The sequence below is a fragment of the Tachypleus tridentatus genome, chromosome 13, assembly GCF_004210375.1.
Source record: "Tachypleus tridentatus isolate NWPU-2018 chromosome 13, ASM421037v1, whole genome shotgun sequence".
In the NCBI taxonomy this organism is placed as follows: Eukaryota; Metazoa; Arthropoda; class Merostomata; order Xiphosura; family Limulidae; genus Tachypleus; species Tachypleus tridentatus.
In genome coordinates this window covers 138,052,857-138,068,939 of record NC_134837.1, presented here as the reverse complement: position 1 = coordinate 138,068,939, position 16,083 = coordinate 138,052,857, and the positions used below count along the sequence as shown (strand labels likewise).

The window sequence follows — 16,083 nt, the reverse complement described above, 5'->3', positions numbered from 1 at the left end:
TGAATGAATATTTTCTGTAAAATTTTTATGAATGTTATAAATATAGCTACTAGTTTGGCTACCAATTTTGATTTCATTCTTTTAAGTGGTATGCTCAATACTTTTGTGACTGCATCTTTTCTTCCCACCTAAGGTGAATAATTGTGACAAGAGTTGGATAATTTATATGAAACCTAACTTTTACTTGAGAAGTGGAAGTTTTTTTTGCAGCACTACATAAGACTTGGTTGTACTTTTGAAAATGGATTTTTCCACAAACCAAGAGGTGATAAGGATTTTTCAACATAATATAGAGAATGTGAAGATTTTTTTCAGTCTCAGTGGTTGCTGCCATAGTCTCATTTAATTGGAAATTTAAAAATGCATAAAGCTCATCATGAAGTAGTAGTTATCATCAGTAAAAGGTAATATAATACTAAAACATAAGCTAAATGAAATTCTTGCAGTGTGTGACCAGGAATCAAACAAAAGGGTGTCAAGTACTCCTATATTTTTCTATTTATTCCTGTATTTTGTATTTTTTGTGAACATTTCACAGAAATTTTTATGCTCTCCTATACTTACAAAATTGGGTAAGGAAACTACCCAAATAGTTAAAGAAAAGTGACAAACATAATGTAAGCATTTTGCAGAAAAAATATCACAAAATTGTATTGTGTAATCCTCAATATATTTATATTTCTTTCAGTGTGGCACTCCTGTCTGGTCCAATCAGTAATAGCTTCAGTTGTAGGATATATTACCTGGATCTATTTAGATCAATGAAACCATTGTTTTCATATTTTAATAGATTGAGGTTTCTTTTGCAGAAATGCTGGAACTAAAAACATTGTTCTGATAACAAATGAATCAGTACGGCAAAATGCAGTGTTAAGTACTATTGTGGTAATAACATGAACTTGTCAGTTTTGGAGGAAAGTTAGTTCAGAATATTTATGCTATGTAAATCTTAACTGTTTCAACAAAATGTTGAAAACGTGTTAAAATATTCAACAACTAAAGCTGTTTTAAAAACTGTTCATGGCAACCTTACATATCAATATTTATTTCAGGTAAGAGTTTGCTAATTGTTAATTATGCCAGGAATAAAAACTAAGTTTAATGAAAGGTGGTTGTCTGAGGTTGATGGAAATGAACGTGAATTGAAGTTGGGTTGTGTTAAAGGAAGTACCTTGTATTAAGCAAAATGTACCATCTGTAAATCTGAAATGAAATGTGACAAAATTATTCAACATGCATCAGGATTCCATCATAAAAACTGAATAAATATGTTCTTTTGCTGAATCCCATAAAATTGCATTCAAAAGTCAACCAATCACTGACACCTGAAAGGAAAATGAAAGTACAATGTTTGCAGATGACAAAAGCAGGATTTTGTAGTCAGATGTCTTGGACATTAAGTAGAACAGAGAAATCTATAATTTTGATTAACACTTTATCAAGGAAGGAGATTTTGTGTGCAGAAGATATCTGAGCAGCAAAATTTGCATCATCCAAAATAAATGAAAGAGGTAATGATGATATTGTTGAAACTTTTAAAGCAATGTTTAAGTGTTAAGAGCAGGCAGTTTTGGTATGAGTAGAACAAAACTATCTTACTTACTATCAAACAGATTGTGTCCAAATTTGATATATGAAATACAAAATTCAACTAAATTTTTTTTTATTGCAATATAAGGAAACAATTTGGGCACAACTGAAGAAAATGGCTCTCTTGATAAAATACAGTTCCCCAACTCATGTTGAAGTCTGTTGGTTGTAGATACCATAAGACATTGTTCTTCTCATGCAAATGGAAGATCTGTTGCCAACTAACAGTGGAACCCTTACGAGGTGATAATATATAATTGGAATCTGTATTTTCAATGTGTAGTGAAGGAACAGATGTCAACAAGACAATCTTTAGATAAGTTTCAAAGTTAGTCAAAACTGTTGTTTTAGAGTGGAATGGTTTTGTTGATGTAGGTACATGTAATTTTTATACAGTGCACAATGTATAAAGTGGATATATATTACTATATATATATAGTAAGAGTTGCTGCCATAGTCTCATTTAATTGGAAATTTAAAAATGCATAAAGCTCATCATGAAGTAGTAGTTATCATCAGTAAAAGGTGCTGATAACCTTTTAATAAATGTTATTTATTAAACATTTTGTACTTTGTGGGTACTAAAAGGTGTCTTTTCTTTGGTCAGGAAAGAGAACAGTTAGTGATAAGATTTATTTAGACTATTCAAGGTCTTATCTGGAAGAAGGAATGGTTATAAAGACATGCAAATATATCTTGACTTTCTAGAGAAATCCTTTATAAAGTGCACACAAGTTTGTTGGCTGAGCATTGGACCAGCTTTAAAGCATGTCAGAGAGGGATCCAAAGACAATGCCAAAGACTATCAACTTCAAAACAATAAGGGAAGCTCGATATGAAACTCATATTGGTTTTTGTTGTTGTTGTTGTTGTGAGTTTTCCTCTGTTTGAAGATTTTCTCAAAGAATTCCAAACTAACCAACTTATAATTCACCTGTTATACAGTCTGGTTGGTTTGTCAAAATGTGTTGTTAATAGCATAACATCAGAAAGTCTGAAAAATCTAGGTAGTAGCATTAAAATCCAGCTAGGCAATGAATATGTTGTCTGTGGGGAAGCAAGACAGAAGTTTTCAAAGTTGATAATAAAGGCTCAGCATAGTGGTTCAAGGGAAACACAGGAATATCGAAAGCTGTTGGACACCACACTAACTATTAGCTTGAGGTACTTTACAGTTTTAACATCAGATCACGCCACATTTCTTTCGATAACGTTCTCGAATATGTGAGGTATGTTTTTGTTTACTTATACTTTTGGCTACTCCAGTAACTTCTCAAACTTTCTTGTTTCTTAGAGTTTGTATATAAATACTTGTTGACTCTCCGAGTCCACCAGTAATCAAAATAGTGTTGTGATGCAAGTGTCTGTGAGTTCTAGTAAAGTTCAGTGAGTTATTTTATTGAATTTTAGTCCTTGTGCATAAAAATGGAAAGATTTTGAACATTAATAAGAAGTGTGGGAGTGAAGAAAAGGATGATGAATTACAAACCAGTGGCAAAGTTGTGAAGAAATTTTGGTTTTACACTAGTAGATGTCAATCATGAAGAGTGTCTGCAGTGTGTATTACGTATAAAAGTTTTGTCTCCAGAGTACATGCTTCCAAGTAAACTAAAATGCCAGTTAGAGACTAGTGATCCTAACATGGCTGGTAAATCCCATGATTATTTTACCAGAAAGTTAAAAGAATTGAAAGAACAAAAAGATACATTTTTGAAACAAGCATCAGTATCAAGCAATGCTTTGCTAGCGTGATACAAGGTGTCAGAAAGAGTCGCAAAATGTAAAAGTCCCTCACCATTGCAAAAGAACTGATTTTGCCAGCTGCCATGGATATAGTGAACATTATAGTTGGTAAAGCTGCAGGAAGATTGCTTTTAAAGGTGCCTTTATCGAACAATACTATCAGTCATAGAATCCAACACATGGTTGAAGACCTCATTGATCAACTTTTAGAAAAAAATGAAAGGGAAGGAATTCAGGGTACAGCTAGATGAGGTGATGGACAGTAACAAGGACGCTTATTTCATTTGCTACACGTGGTTCGTAAATGGTGACAAAATTGTGGAAGATCTGTTCCTTTGTAAAAGTATCACCACAGGTACAAAGGCTCAAGAATTGTTTGAGATCCTTGACACTTTTATGTGTTAAAACAACTCAGACTGGACTAAGTGCATTGGCATCAATACCAATGATGGTCGCTCTATGTCCGGTTGTTATGGAGGATTGCAGACGCTCATGCAAAGCAAAGCTCTTGATGCATTGTGGATCCACTGCATAATCCATAGAGAAGCCCTTGCATCAAAGCATCTGAGTCCTCCACTGAACCCAGTCCTGGAAAGTGGGTTGTAAGTGGTGAACTTTATAAAAATTAGGCTGCAGAAGGTGGCATTTTTTAAAAACTGTGTGAGGATATGGGATCTAAGCACACATCTTTGTTATACTACTGTAACATGTAATGTCCCGTGTGTTCCAATTATGACAGGAACTCTTATGTCAAAGAAGAAGAACATAAATGTGCTAAAATCTTCTTGGATACTGATTTTTGTCAAAATTAGCATACCTGTGTGATCTTTTCGAAAAAACTGAATGTGTTGAATATCTCTCTGCAAGGAAGCAACATGCACATTCTGAAACTTACAGAGAAGGTTTCAGCCTTCAGAAAAAAGTTACTACTATGGAGAAGAAAAGTGAATGATGATGGTGGCAAAGAATGTTTCCCCTTGTTGCAGCAGTTTTTATATCCAGTGAAGTTGATTTGACCTATGAACTAAAATCTGTTTTTGAGGAGTATCTAACACAGCTCAGTGACTGGTTTGAAAATTACTTTCCAAAAGATATGGAGAAGTTTGCAAGGATCCAAGACCCATTTAAGGCTAAGGTCCCATCTTAATTTACCTCTGCAGAAGAAGAAAATCTAATTGAGCTGTCTTGTGACAAGACTTTAAAAACAAAATTTGGCAGCATGGAACTAACTGAGTTTTGGATATCAGTAAAAGCTGAAAGCTCAGCGAATCCTAATTCCATTTGCAATGTCACATTTCTGCAAAGCTGAGTTTTCAGCAGTTGTTGTGATAAAAAGCAAGTACCATGTGGAAATCAATATGGAACAGGAAATGAGGGTGGCAGTGTTTAATCTGATTCCAAGGTTTGAGAAGCTGTGCAGTGCCCAACAGGTGCACACATTACATTAGTAATTGTGGTTAATTAAAAATGAAATAAAAATATTGTTATCATTTTTAGTTTATGTGTATTATTCTTTTAAATGGGTATTAAGTTGTTAGGACATAAATACTTAAGTATAAGATATTTGTACCTGAATACTAAATAAATGGAACTGTTAGGTTTTTTTCTTTGCCTAGGAGCACCATGAAAAAACTGCTGAGACACTAAAAGGTCATCATTAACCGAGAAAGTTTGGGATATGCTGACCAAACACAAAGGAATTCTTGGAATACAGTCATTCTGTACAACTGTATCATTGTAACTGATCACTAAGCTTCCTTTTGAAAAGATGTTAGTTAAAGCACTAGTTTGTTTGTCTCCATTGAAAAGATTTGATCAAGGTTCTGTCACAGACGTAGAGGTTTTATTACAAGAAGCAATTTTTGAAGAGGATGTTAAAAGTAAGATTACAGATGAGTAGAAAATGTACCAAACATAATATTTTTTAGAAAACAGGGAGAGAAAGAAAGAGAGTAGATCATTTCTGGAGGCATGTCTTAATTATAAAGCTTGACAACGGAAACTTGAAACACAGATTTCCGACTCTCCTTTTTAAGAAAGCATTGGTACTGCCCCATGAAAGTGCAGACTTAAAAATGTGTATCTGTTAGTATAAATGTTGCTACTAAAGAGAGAATTGGCATTTTGGGAGAAAGCTGTGAATGCTATATAAACTGTCAAGGATACAGTGAAAGTTTTAGGTTTTGACAAGTTTCAGCTCCATAAAATTCAGTTCATTAGGGAAATGTTATGATCTGCTAAGATGGCTTATAACATGTATGAACAAAAACTAGAGTAGAAAATGCTGAAAATGAGAAGAAGAAAAGAAAATAGAAGTTAGAAGCTGAAGAGAAGGAAACAAGGAATAAACTCTGTTCCATTTTTTGAAAGAAAGAGAGGATTGTTGAAGAATAAAACTGAAGTTCAGAGGAAGTTAATTCTCTGAATATGTGCTTGGTCAATTTTATCAACCATGTGATATCTTTGTACTCTTTTAAAGCCTTTTTAAATAATGCACCAAAGAACACAAGACTAATAACATGCAAAAAAAAAACAATCTATTAATCTCAAAAGTTACCTGACATTCTAACTATATGATATGAGTTGTTGCAAATTCATCCAAGCTGTTAACTTTCTTATGGGAACAACATTTGTACTCGTAAGTGGAACTGATGCTTATATGTTACACAGTGTTATACAAATGTCATTTAATAGACAAAAACTTGAACTTTCTATTTGTTATAGGTAATATATAATTAAATGTAAGAGAGAAAAATTAACAAATCCTAAAAGAAAGGATGTAACAAGTGAACGTAACTGGAAGGTCTAATTTACTATTCAGTAGCTCTATAACCAAACAAAATTGAAGGCTGTAAAAATTATGATTTGGCTGAGCAAATGATTCTGTTGTGAGTAATTTCATTTAGTTTTATACATTTTTAAGGAGTGGTGGTTAAAACAGAGAATACAAAACGTTTAGAGAAAATATGTCATGTATGTCACACTAGGGAAAATTCAGTAGTTTTTAAAATACTGCCATGTAGAATTAAGAACATAAAACTTGTATACTATTAAGTTATGGATTATTAGTTAAGATTTTGTGCTATACTTATTGGTATAACATATAAAAAGTAGTTTAATAAAGTTATGATTTAAGACACCGAAACATTGAGTTGTGCAGAAGAATTGTTTAAAGATAGAAAAAGCAGTATAAAACAATGATATGAAGAAAGTGGGTGTGGCACAGATGATGATAGACACTGGAAAGACAGAAAGCTTAAGAAAAATACACAAAGTACATGATAGTCAAAAAAGTGTTGAACAAAAAAAGGGACAGCTACTAACAAAGAAGCTGTATAAAATAGTAAATGGTAACAAATTGTTATTTGTAGGAAGGAAACATGAAAATAAATGTAGTTCTTTATCAACAAAGGATGGAGGATAAGCAGAGTCTAATTCATCTTCTAAACTGAAACTGTTATCCAGTCAATCATTCAATCCAAAGACAGTAAAATCAGAATAGATATTTTTGTTCCCTTCCTAGAAATATTTTTTGTTCTTCAATGTAATAGTCATTGATTTGTCTGTGACTATTGTATATTATCTTAAGATTATTATAGTATCATAAGCCATTATGCAAGTTTAATATATCAAACATGAAAGAACTGTTTTTCACTGCCAATATCATTTTATTTCTATTGTTACATTTTGTTCAAACAGTTTCACACATCTAAGCATTGTTCAAGATGGTGTAGGTAGTATTGTGTGTGTTTTTTGAATGAAAGATTGATCTTATTTATTTTGAAGGCTTTATTACATTCAGTAATTGTTTAAGATGATTATGACATAACTACTCATTGTCTGAGTTTAGTATATGAAGTCTAAACAATGATTTATTTTTCATTGCTATAGTTATTGTATTTTTATTGTTAAATTTTGTTGTCATGAATACATTTAGTCATTGTTTAAGATAAAAGTATTACTTTTTTTAAAATATAAGATTAAATGTGAGAGATGATGAGTGGAGGGGAGGAAACAAACTTTTTTTTTCTTCAAAATCCTGGTTCAAATGCACATGTACATTCCATATAATATTTCTGGCATTGAATTTCTAATTTTTTTTTAAATATCTTATATTTTTAGCAACAAAAGTCACTTTAGATCCTGGACAAAGTATCAATTTACACTTCAAAATTCAGATTAAAATTGCTATGAACTCGTTAAGAACAAAAATAGTTGTCATGATATCTTTTCTGAAATATCTGTGTACTTTTGTAGATTTTGGTGTGCTTATTTGAGATTTTGGAAGCAAATGTCCACATACGGTGGAGAACCTGTGGAAAGTTTATTGTGGATTAAACATGCCATCTTTCTAAGAATGGAAGTTGAATTTTTATGCCTTATTTCTTGAAATAATGGCTATAAGTGGTAGTTCTAGGATGGTGTCTGGAATTTTGTTCTTGTCAGGGGCAATTAAATGTTTGTATGTACTGCATTGTTTTCAGTATTTTCAGTTCTGTTTTACTTTTTTATGTCCAGAAGTTTAATAAAAGTGGTTGAAATGAAATTGTCTTCATGTTTTTTGTTGTTTTTTTATCTCTCTTTCTTTGATATATGGAATTATTAGAACTACATCTCAGGCTTTCACTGGTTATGACATTTCACTAAACAATAATAAAAATACATAAATACTTAATATGCAACTTAAAAGAGATTTTTGAATTCTTTTTAATATTTATTGTCATAAATATTGTTAAATAACTAGATATTTTCATTTTTTCATATAGCAGAGTACCAGAGGCAGAAAAAGGGGTGAAAGGATAGAATATACAGATGCTGAAAAACCATATAGTTGTGAGAGTAAGTTACTAATTTTTCATTTCGAATAGGAAAACAAAATACATGAGTATAAAAAAACTATACAGATATGAAAGTAAATTGTTACTTTATTTAAAATAGGAAAGAAAACTGCATGTTTATGACAAAACGTTCCTAAGTTGGCATTTAGAATAGAAATAGTAAAAGAAACAAATACCAAGAAACCATAGATGTTTGAGAGTATCTTTCTACTTTATTGTTTATTGTAGAAAAATAATTGAACATACACTAATAAATCATACACCCTGAAATCATCAAGTTGTTACTTTATCACAATAAAATATACAAATAATCAGACTTGTACAGCCATGAGGGTAAATGTAGAAGTGAAGGATAGTTTATTCTTCTTTCAGTATAGGTTTGAGTCTTAGAAAAATGGTAAAAATCAGTCAGTTGTAATCTTCTGGCAGATGCATTTTATAAAATAGTAACTATAGTGTAGAGTGTCTGAATTCTCTAAGACTTCTATACATTTTCAGCCATCTTGTTTCTAATGCGCTTTTTAAAAAGTAAAGTTTAAAAAATAAATTTTACTCATATTGTCAGTTGTATGTCTAACACGTAATTTATATACAACTAACATACAAGCTACAGCAGCTTCATATATAAAGTAAAATAAAAATAATATAGAGTTGAGAGAAGCAGAAGATAAGATACAGTAGGTATAGTTATTATTATATATTCAGATATTTCATGCAAATAGCTATTTGTGTTCACTACTGTCTGTTATATGCAACAGAATTTTTGAGCATGTCACAAGCCTTGAATCTCTCACATCTAGAATTGACCAATTCCAGCGAATTTCACATACAAATTATCATGCAACATTTCACCACAAATAAGAGTGCGACATACTTTCTTGATGCACATGACTCCCTCTGTTCAATTCTACTGAACTGTCACTTTTCACTTGGCACTAGTTTGGACTCTCTTCAAGAGTTTTAATTTTTTCTTTATTTTTGTATTAATATTTCTCAACAAGTTTACTCTTTATTATACAGTATATTATACTCACTTATTATTTTACAGCAGTCATATTTGTAACTTGTTGAGTTATCCTGAAATTTAATTATTTTACATTTTTACCCAGTTACTGAACTATCACTCCATTACAAAAATATTTTGTAATGTTCCTTCCAACACATTTGTATTTAGTTATTCAATTTGCATTATGAATTCTACATTACCATTTTGGAGGTTATATGCTTTATTAGTACATTGACATTGGCTTCAAGTCGTGGTACTCCATAGGAAGATCTTAAGCTTTAGTTCATTGGGAGATTGATTGTCCAAGGAACTGCGTCCGGGCATGGCCAGGTGGTTAAGGCACTCGACATATAATGTTGCAGTCAATCCCACCGTTTTTGCTGGTTAAAGAGTAGTTCAGAGTAGAGCAGTGGGTGGTGATGACTAACTGCTTTCCTTCTAGTCTTATAATTTTAAATTAGGAAAGGCGAGCACAGATAGCCCTCATGTAGTTTTGCATGAAATTTGAAACAAACCAAATGAAGAAGCTGATATTTGGTGGGCCTCATCTCATGTTTGTGGCCCACATATTTTGATATACAGTCCACTGACTTTGATAAGATAAGGTGTTATATTGTTATTGTTTTTGAATACTTTCAATATTATTATCTGTAGTTATTTGGTTTTATAGTACAAGTTTCTAAAGTTTACTCAAAATTTATAGTCCAGTTCAGGATAGAAATTATGCATAGTTATATCCTTTCTCCTGTACCACTGATACTAGGGTCCTTTGTCATTTTAGGATTACCTGTAATTTATCTGACTTGGGTATCAATAATTCATTTTACTATATTATTTTTCATGTGTTATACATAGGTTATTGTTCATACACAGTTGTTTCTTTTTATACATTCCTTTTTGTTTTATTATTATACTTGTTAGGTTAATATTTTTATGTCAGAGCTTAGTGACATTTTTTGTTCTGTAATGTTTGATTAGTTTTAACATGCATCTGTTAGTTTTGGTTTACTTGTGGTTATATTTGAGGATTATTGCTAATTATGATATTGTGTTAGTTTAGGCATAACAAATATCTGTTAATATATTACCATTCGTTTAATTTAATTCATCCTTTACACATCTTATCCTTAATTTCATTTGTGTTGGCTCCTGTGGGCTGGGATCCATCTTACCCACTTCCCTTATTGTTCACTTTTTTTCTGTAAAGCTGAATCCATTTCAGTATATTATATTTTCCTGGCATGTCTTCTTTATTAGTTTTTGCTTTTTTTGAGATTAGATACTTGCAAGCCTCACCATATACAAACTTCAATTCTTTTTTGCCTTAACCTACCATTAAGAAGATTTTCTTGATTTTATGTCCTTTTTCTATTTGTTAATCTTTTTTTTCACCATGTTTTTTAGTTTTGTTATACCCTATCTACTCTCCTACAAGTAATGTTTATCTTCCATTTCCTTTCTTAGGTGATACATGTAATTTAGGGAGTTTTGTGGGACATATCCTTTTCCTTCACTCCTTGTTTGGAAGTTTGCCATCTTCATTATTTTCTTCTCTACAAGTTTCTTTTGGGAACTTCTTGGGTGGGACACTTCTGTTTGTTTCCTGTACTCTGCTGATAACGACTTATGGTCAGATTTTTGTTCTCCACCAGTCCATTTTCTTGGGGCTCCTCCTGTGCATTTTTTAGCAATATTCAATTTTTTTTGCTTTCATTCTGAAATTGTTATATTTTTTTCTTGTATGTGTCCAGCAGTTTCATTCCTTTACTTATCCTACCTGCATGTTTTGTCCATTCATCTTGTATGCTTGATCGTGTTTTGAGTACTGGATTGATTGATCCCATTCAATCAATTTTTGGCCTACTCCATTTTCATATGTAGTCTTTGATCATATTTGGGTTTTCTGTTTCTGACTTCTTGAGGATAATTTTTCCATTATTTATTTATTGGATGTATAGCTATGGTTAGCCACTTCTGAATGGGGTAATCTTCACATACTCATTTATTCCTACCACAGCCAACTAGGTTATTGGTTTTTCCAGTTGCATGTGTTTTTCCTGTTCCATACCTCATATTCTCCTCTGTTTGGGTAGTAATTTTACACACCCATCTATCAGGACAATCCACAGATATTCATTTTGATTTCTTTCTTTTCTTTTCTTGTCTTCTATGTGAGTTGGTAGATTTTCATATTCCTTACAATGTTGGGTTTCCTGCTTCCTTATCCTCTTCTGGATTGTTCCTCTTCCCTGATGCTCATCTCCATTGGTAGAGGATGTGGTTCAATCTGTAAGAGGCTTCAGGACTGTGGTTTTATTCCTTTTTACCTTGGCACTTTTGTTTACTTTTTCATTTTGTCTGGATTTTACTAATCATGTTTCATTTGACTATTCAGCATTGGTGGTTTCTATCAGTCACTGAGGGGATGTTCTTTCGTGTTTCTTTTGTGGTAGACAATGAATTTCCTTTTTGGAACCCATGCACTTCACATCTATTTTAGGTTTTTGTCCTTCTTTCTCAATGTCTTTTCAGTCCTATCACATTTTTTTCCCTAGGAGTGGTCTCACAGTTCTTTAAGTTTTGATGGCTGTACTTTCTGTGGGGTATTTCCCCACATAAGGTTTGGATTTCTGCCAAAACTTGAAGTGATAGTTTGACAGAATTGAATAGAGGGAGTTGTGTCAGGAAAGCATGTTGCACTTTTATTGGTGAGGGTTATCACATGATAATTTACATGTGAGACATATTAGAATCAGTCAATTTGAGATGTGGAAGATTCAAGGCTTGTGAATGTGTATAAAAAAATTGTTATGCAAGCACTGAATGAGAGAGATAATGTAGCTATCAGAGATACATTTTCAATATAGGAAAATTATAATGTTGATACTAAAAAAATATTACAAAGAAAAGTTAGTTTCTTTTGTTTTAGAGTAAGATGTTAGAAATTAAAGTATGTTCTAAAATCTAAATTAAATAATTGTATAGTCACTTTTTTCCAAGCCTGTGTATTGTTTCTGAGTTGTTTAACCTCCTTATTTGTCATGTTTTCACTGAAGTATGAACATTTTACATTGATAATATAAATTTTCAATCTTAGTTTGTGGTGCTCGGTACAAGAGTCGTCCAGGACTTTCCTATCACTACTCACACAGTCATAATAATAACTCTGATAATGCAGAAGAAGAGGCAAACTCCATTCCTCCCAAAGTATCGACCATGTCTTCTCCTTCTTCCTCTGCAGGAACACAGTCAGATGATCCACTGGCAGGTTTGAGGAAATTTCAGGACAGCTTCTTATCTTTCCTAAGCAGCCCCAGTAATGGTATGGCAGACATTCACTTTCCATCTTTCCTCTGCATCATAAATTTTGTCTTTGGTTAGGAACTTCTCCCTATATTTTTGCACACTATTTGAAACAATGTTTTCATGTTACATGTAACTTAGATTTTGAGTGGTCATCAAAGGCATGTTAAGTAAAATTGTGTAAAAGAGCCATACTTTACATAGACATAAAAAGAAAGGTAGCTTTTTTGTAATTTTACTGTAATTAGAATTAGTATATTTTGTGTAGTTACTGTATAAAGCATGTTTAAGGTTTTTTCTATGTGCTTAATTGTGTTTCTCAGTGACAAAAATAAAGTGCTGGCCATCATAAATGAACACAACATAAGAACTGTATTAGACATCTTACCATGTATGTTTAGAATAGGATCTTGAAACTTAGAAGAAGGGATGAAATGCAAATTTTAGAATCTGTATGTTCAGTCCCCTAATTATACACACACAATCACACAAATCTTGTGCTGATTGGTTGTTTTTTTATACATGCACATTTTTTCATAGACTTTCAGAAATCGTTCTTTGTAAGAACAAAAGCATTTTGTCATTGTCTACGTGTTATTGATATGTAGTGATGATGTGGTCATTAATATGTATTTTGTATCTGATTCAAACATTTAAATAGTATCAAATTGTTCTCAGTAAAACTTGGTACAATGATAAAGTACATTAGGATCAAAAGATGATTAAATAATAATAAAAAGAATCATCATGAACAGTATCATAACAATCATCACATTCCTATTAATATTGAAATACTGGTAGAACTATTGTATTGTCAGGATCACAAAAGTTGCGATTGTCATATCGAAACTTAAACATCAGTCAAATTACTATATTATCAAGATAATAAAATTACTTATTTTATCAAAACTTAAATATTAGTCAAACTATTATTGTCAAGATCACAATAGTGATTGTTGTATCCAATCTTAAATTGTAGTTAGACTTTATCAAGATCAAGACAATGGTAATTGTTGTATTCAAGCTTAGTTTTTTTTCAGTATGGTCCTGGTCTAAGTGACTGACTTAATAACCATTTTATGCTTGTTATAGTTTTCATACTATAACTTTTAACCATATTGACACAAGTTAAAGGCCATGTCATCGAGTTTGTTGACTCGCATTCAAAATTTCATTTAAGCACTATTTTATAAATTTGTGTCAATAAGTTTAGTATCAAATTATATATTATAATTCAAATGTTAATCTTATATATTAGTTAAGTTTTTAATTTAAAAGTACATCTCAAAAAACAGCTAAACATTTATTTTTGTGTTTCATGTGGTATGTTGAATACAGCACTGGTTCAAATTAGGTGTTTGTGATGTCTGAATATAAAATCTATAGGTTTTTATAAATTAGAGATTCAAATTACTTATATTCAAAAGCTAGAACATAAAATTGGAACCATATTTCTAGTTATAGAGATTTCACAAATTAAATTTTAAAATTGTCTGATACCCAAAGGCATTTTTAATTTTAAATCAAAATTACTTTGCATTTAGGATAGTCAACACTTGAAAGGAGAAAATGCATGAACAAATCTTAAAACTTAACTATAAAATGTAATATTTTGTTTATGAAAGCCTTGTTTAATGATAATCTGCCAAATTTCATTAAGATGCACATTATATTAACTCTTTTGAGCACAGGTTTAGTCTCAGGAACCAACCTTGTAATCACTTTGTGCCTATTATAGTTTTAATGTTATAACTTTTAAATTAGTAAGCGGATCTTTACAAAATTTTGCAGGTTATCAGTAAACCGTACAAGGCTTTCACACAGAAAATATCAATTTTTTTTATAATTATTATTAAAATTTAAGATTTTTTAAGTAATGTTTTTCATCATGCCTATTTTTTTTGAAATGTTGATTATTCAACTTTTATGCAAATGAAAATTTTCAAATTTCATAAGCAAAACTTCTATAGCCTCCAGATAATCATCAAATGTTTTTGAGAAAGATCTTTATATTTTATTTGTTATTTTCACTATCAAATCTCTGCCTGGGTCCAGTAGGTTTGACTGACCTCATAATCACCACAAAAAATTAAGAAATAAACATAAGTTATGTAAAATGACTACAGATTATGACATGAAAACACAAATGTTTAGTCTAAATAGCTTGAATCTCATAACATTACATATTTATATTTATATAAAGGAATCAAAACTTTGAAGTATTATGTATTTTATGCTGCTTGATAGTAAAATTGTTTGATTAATATTTGAATGTAACTTGCTCAGACACTGTGATATGTGCAAGAAACTATACCTTTAAGTCTAGAGCAAAACCTGTCTGGAGTGCTGAGCACCTTTTAGGTATTGATTGTGCACCTGAATATCAAATTTCGAAGCTTAAGTACAAACAGAAATTCTAACTACTTCAACAATGTTTTTACACAAAAATATTTAAGATCTGATATTTTGTAAATTTTTTAGTGTAATTTACAAAGACGAGAAATACATTTTAAATTTACCTCTTTTTGTACAGCTGTAAGGAGTCTCATCTTTAAACAACTGCAGTTATTGATTTTTTATATATTTCTTTTGCTCATGCTAAAGCATAGAATTGTATTTTCTAAGAAGCTATCATCCTTGGAGAATCTAATTTTTAAGGATTTGCTTCTTGTGACTTTCCTCCTCTTTTACAGCTTTGTTTTAATACAGTCTTTTTTTTTTGCACCTTTTTATGACTTTAGAGCATATAATGGGGAAAACGACCAGTGGAGTTTAGCTTTAAAAATAACTAAGGCAAAGTTATTTGATTTCAGTTTAAAGTGAATGAAGTAGTGTGGGAAGTAATTTATGGTTTCATTAAAAATAATTAGATGTAGCTTCTGCAGAAAATAGTGAATTTAAAAGACTAAGGAACAAACTACAGATATGGGAATTTAAAATATTCTTAGCTGCTCTTTTCATTATTGAGAATGTTTTTTGTTGAATTATACTTAAAAGCCACAGAAAGCTTATTGTGTAACATCAAATAAATCTTGTATTGTTTAGAGTGTAAGGTTGATGATGGTAATTACTAAGATGTAAAGTGTATTTTACTATATTTGTCTTTTTATTGCACACGCACTTCAAGATTCCTACAGTTAATATTTAATGTATATATAGGAGATATTTATAAGCTACTGCAAGTAGGAAAAGTGTAAAAATATAAACTAAAAACACCTTACCATAGAGTAATTAACTACTTAATATTTATAAATTACTTTTTAAATTGGGAAATAATGCAATGCACACTGTCTTAATTTGCCTTGAAAAGCTTTCATCACAAGAAAAAAACCATCTACTAGTCAGAAAGCTTAGGAGTTAATGAACCTTTTTTGTTTCTCTGTAATTATTAAAAGGGTATTTGAGCATTTTGATAATTTGAATATAATTTCTATGGGTATTTCAGTCATTACTTAAGAACGACTTGCATTTGGAACTTAAGCTCAAGTATGCTAAGTCCAAAAGTTTAGGTGCATAATAGAAAAACTTTGAACAAGAAACATCATTCTTTATACTTCATTCAGTAAGTTCAACTAGTTTCAGTTAAAAGCTGAGAAACTGTAG

General features: G+C 31.1%; 1 protein-coding gene across 3 annotated transcripts in view; it reads left to right on the top strand.

The window, feature by feature from the left end:
• LOC143239630 (zinc finger protein DPF3-like) overlaps positions 1 to 16,083 on the top strand; it is a 79,206-nt gene that overhangs the window by 25,936 nt on the left and 37,187 nt on the right. The window contains exons 4-5 of one of the 3 annotated variants that reach the window (XM_076480936.1): positions 8,103 to 8,172; positions 12,275 to 12,499. In XM_076480936.1, coding sequence (XP_076337051.1) covers positions 8,103 to 8,172; positions 12,275 to 12,499 — 295 coding nt within the window. Of the gene's footprint in view, positions 1 to 8,099; positions 8,173 to 12,274; positions 12,500 to 16,083 lie in introns of all 3 variants that reach the window. The other 2 variants (XM_076480937.1, XM_076480935.1) reach the window with 2 other exon arrangements.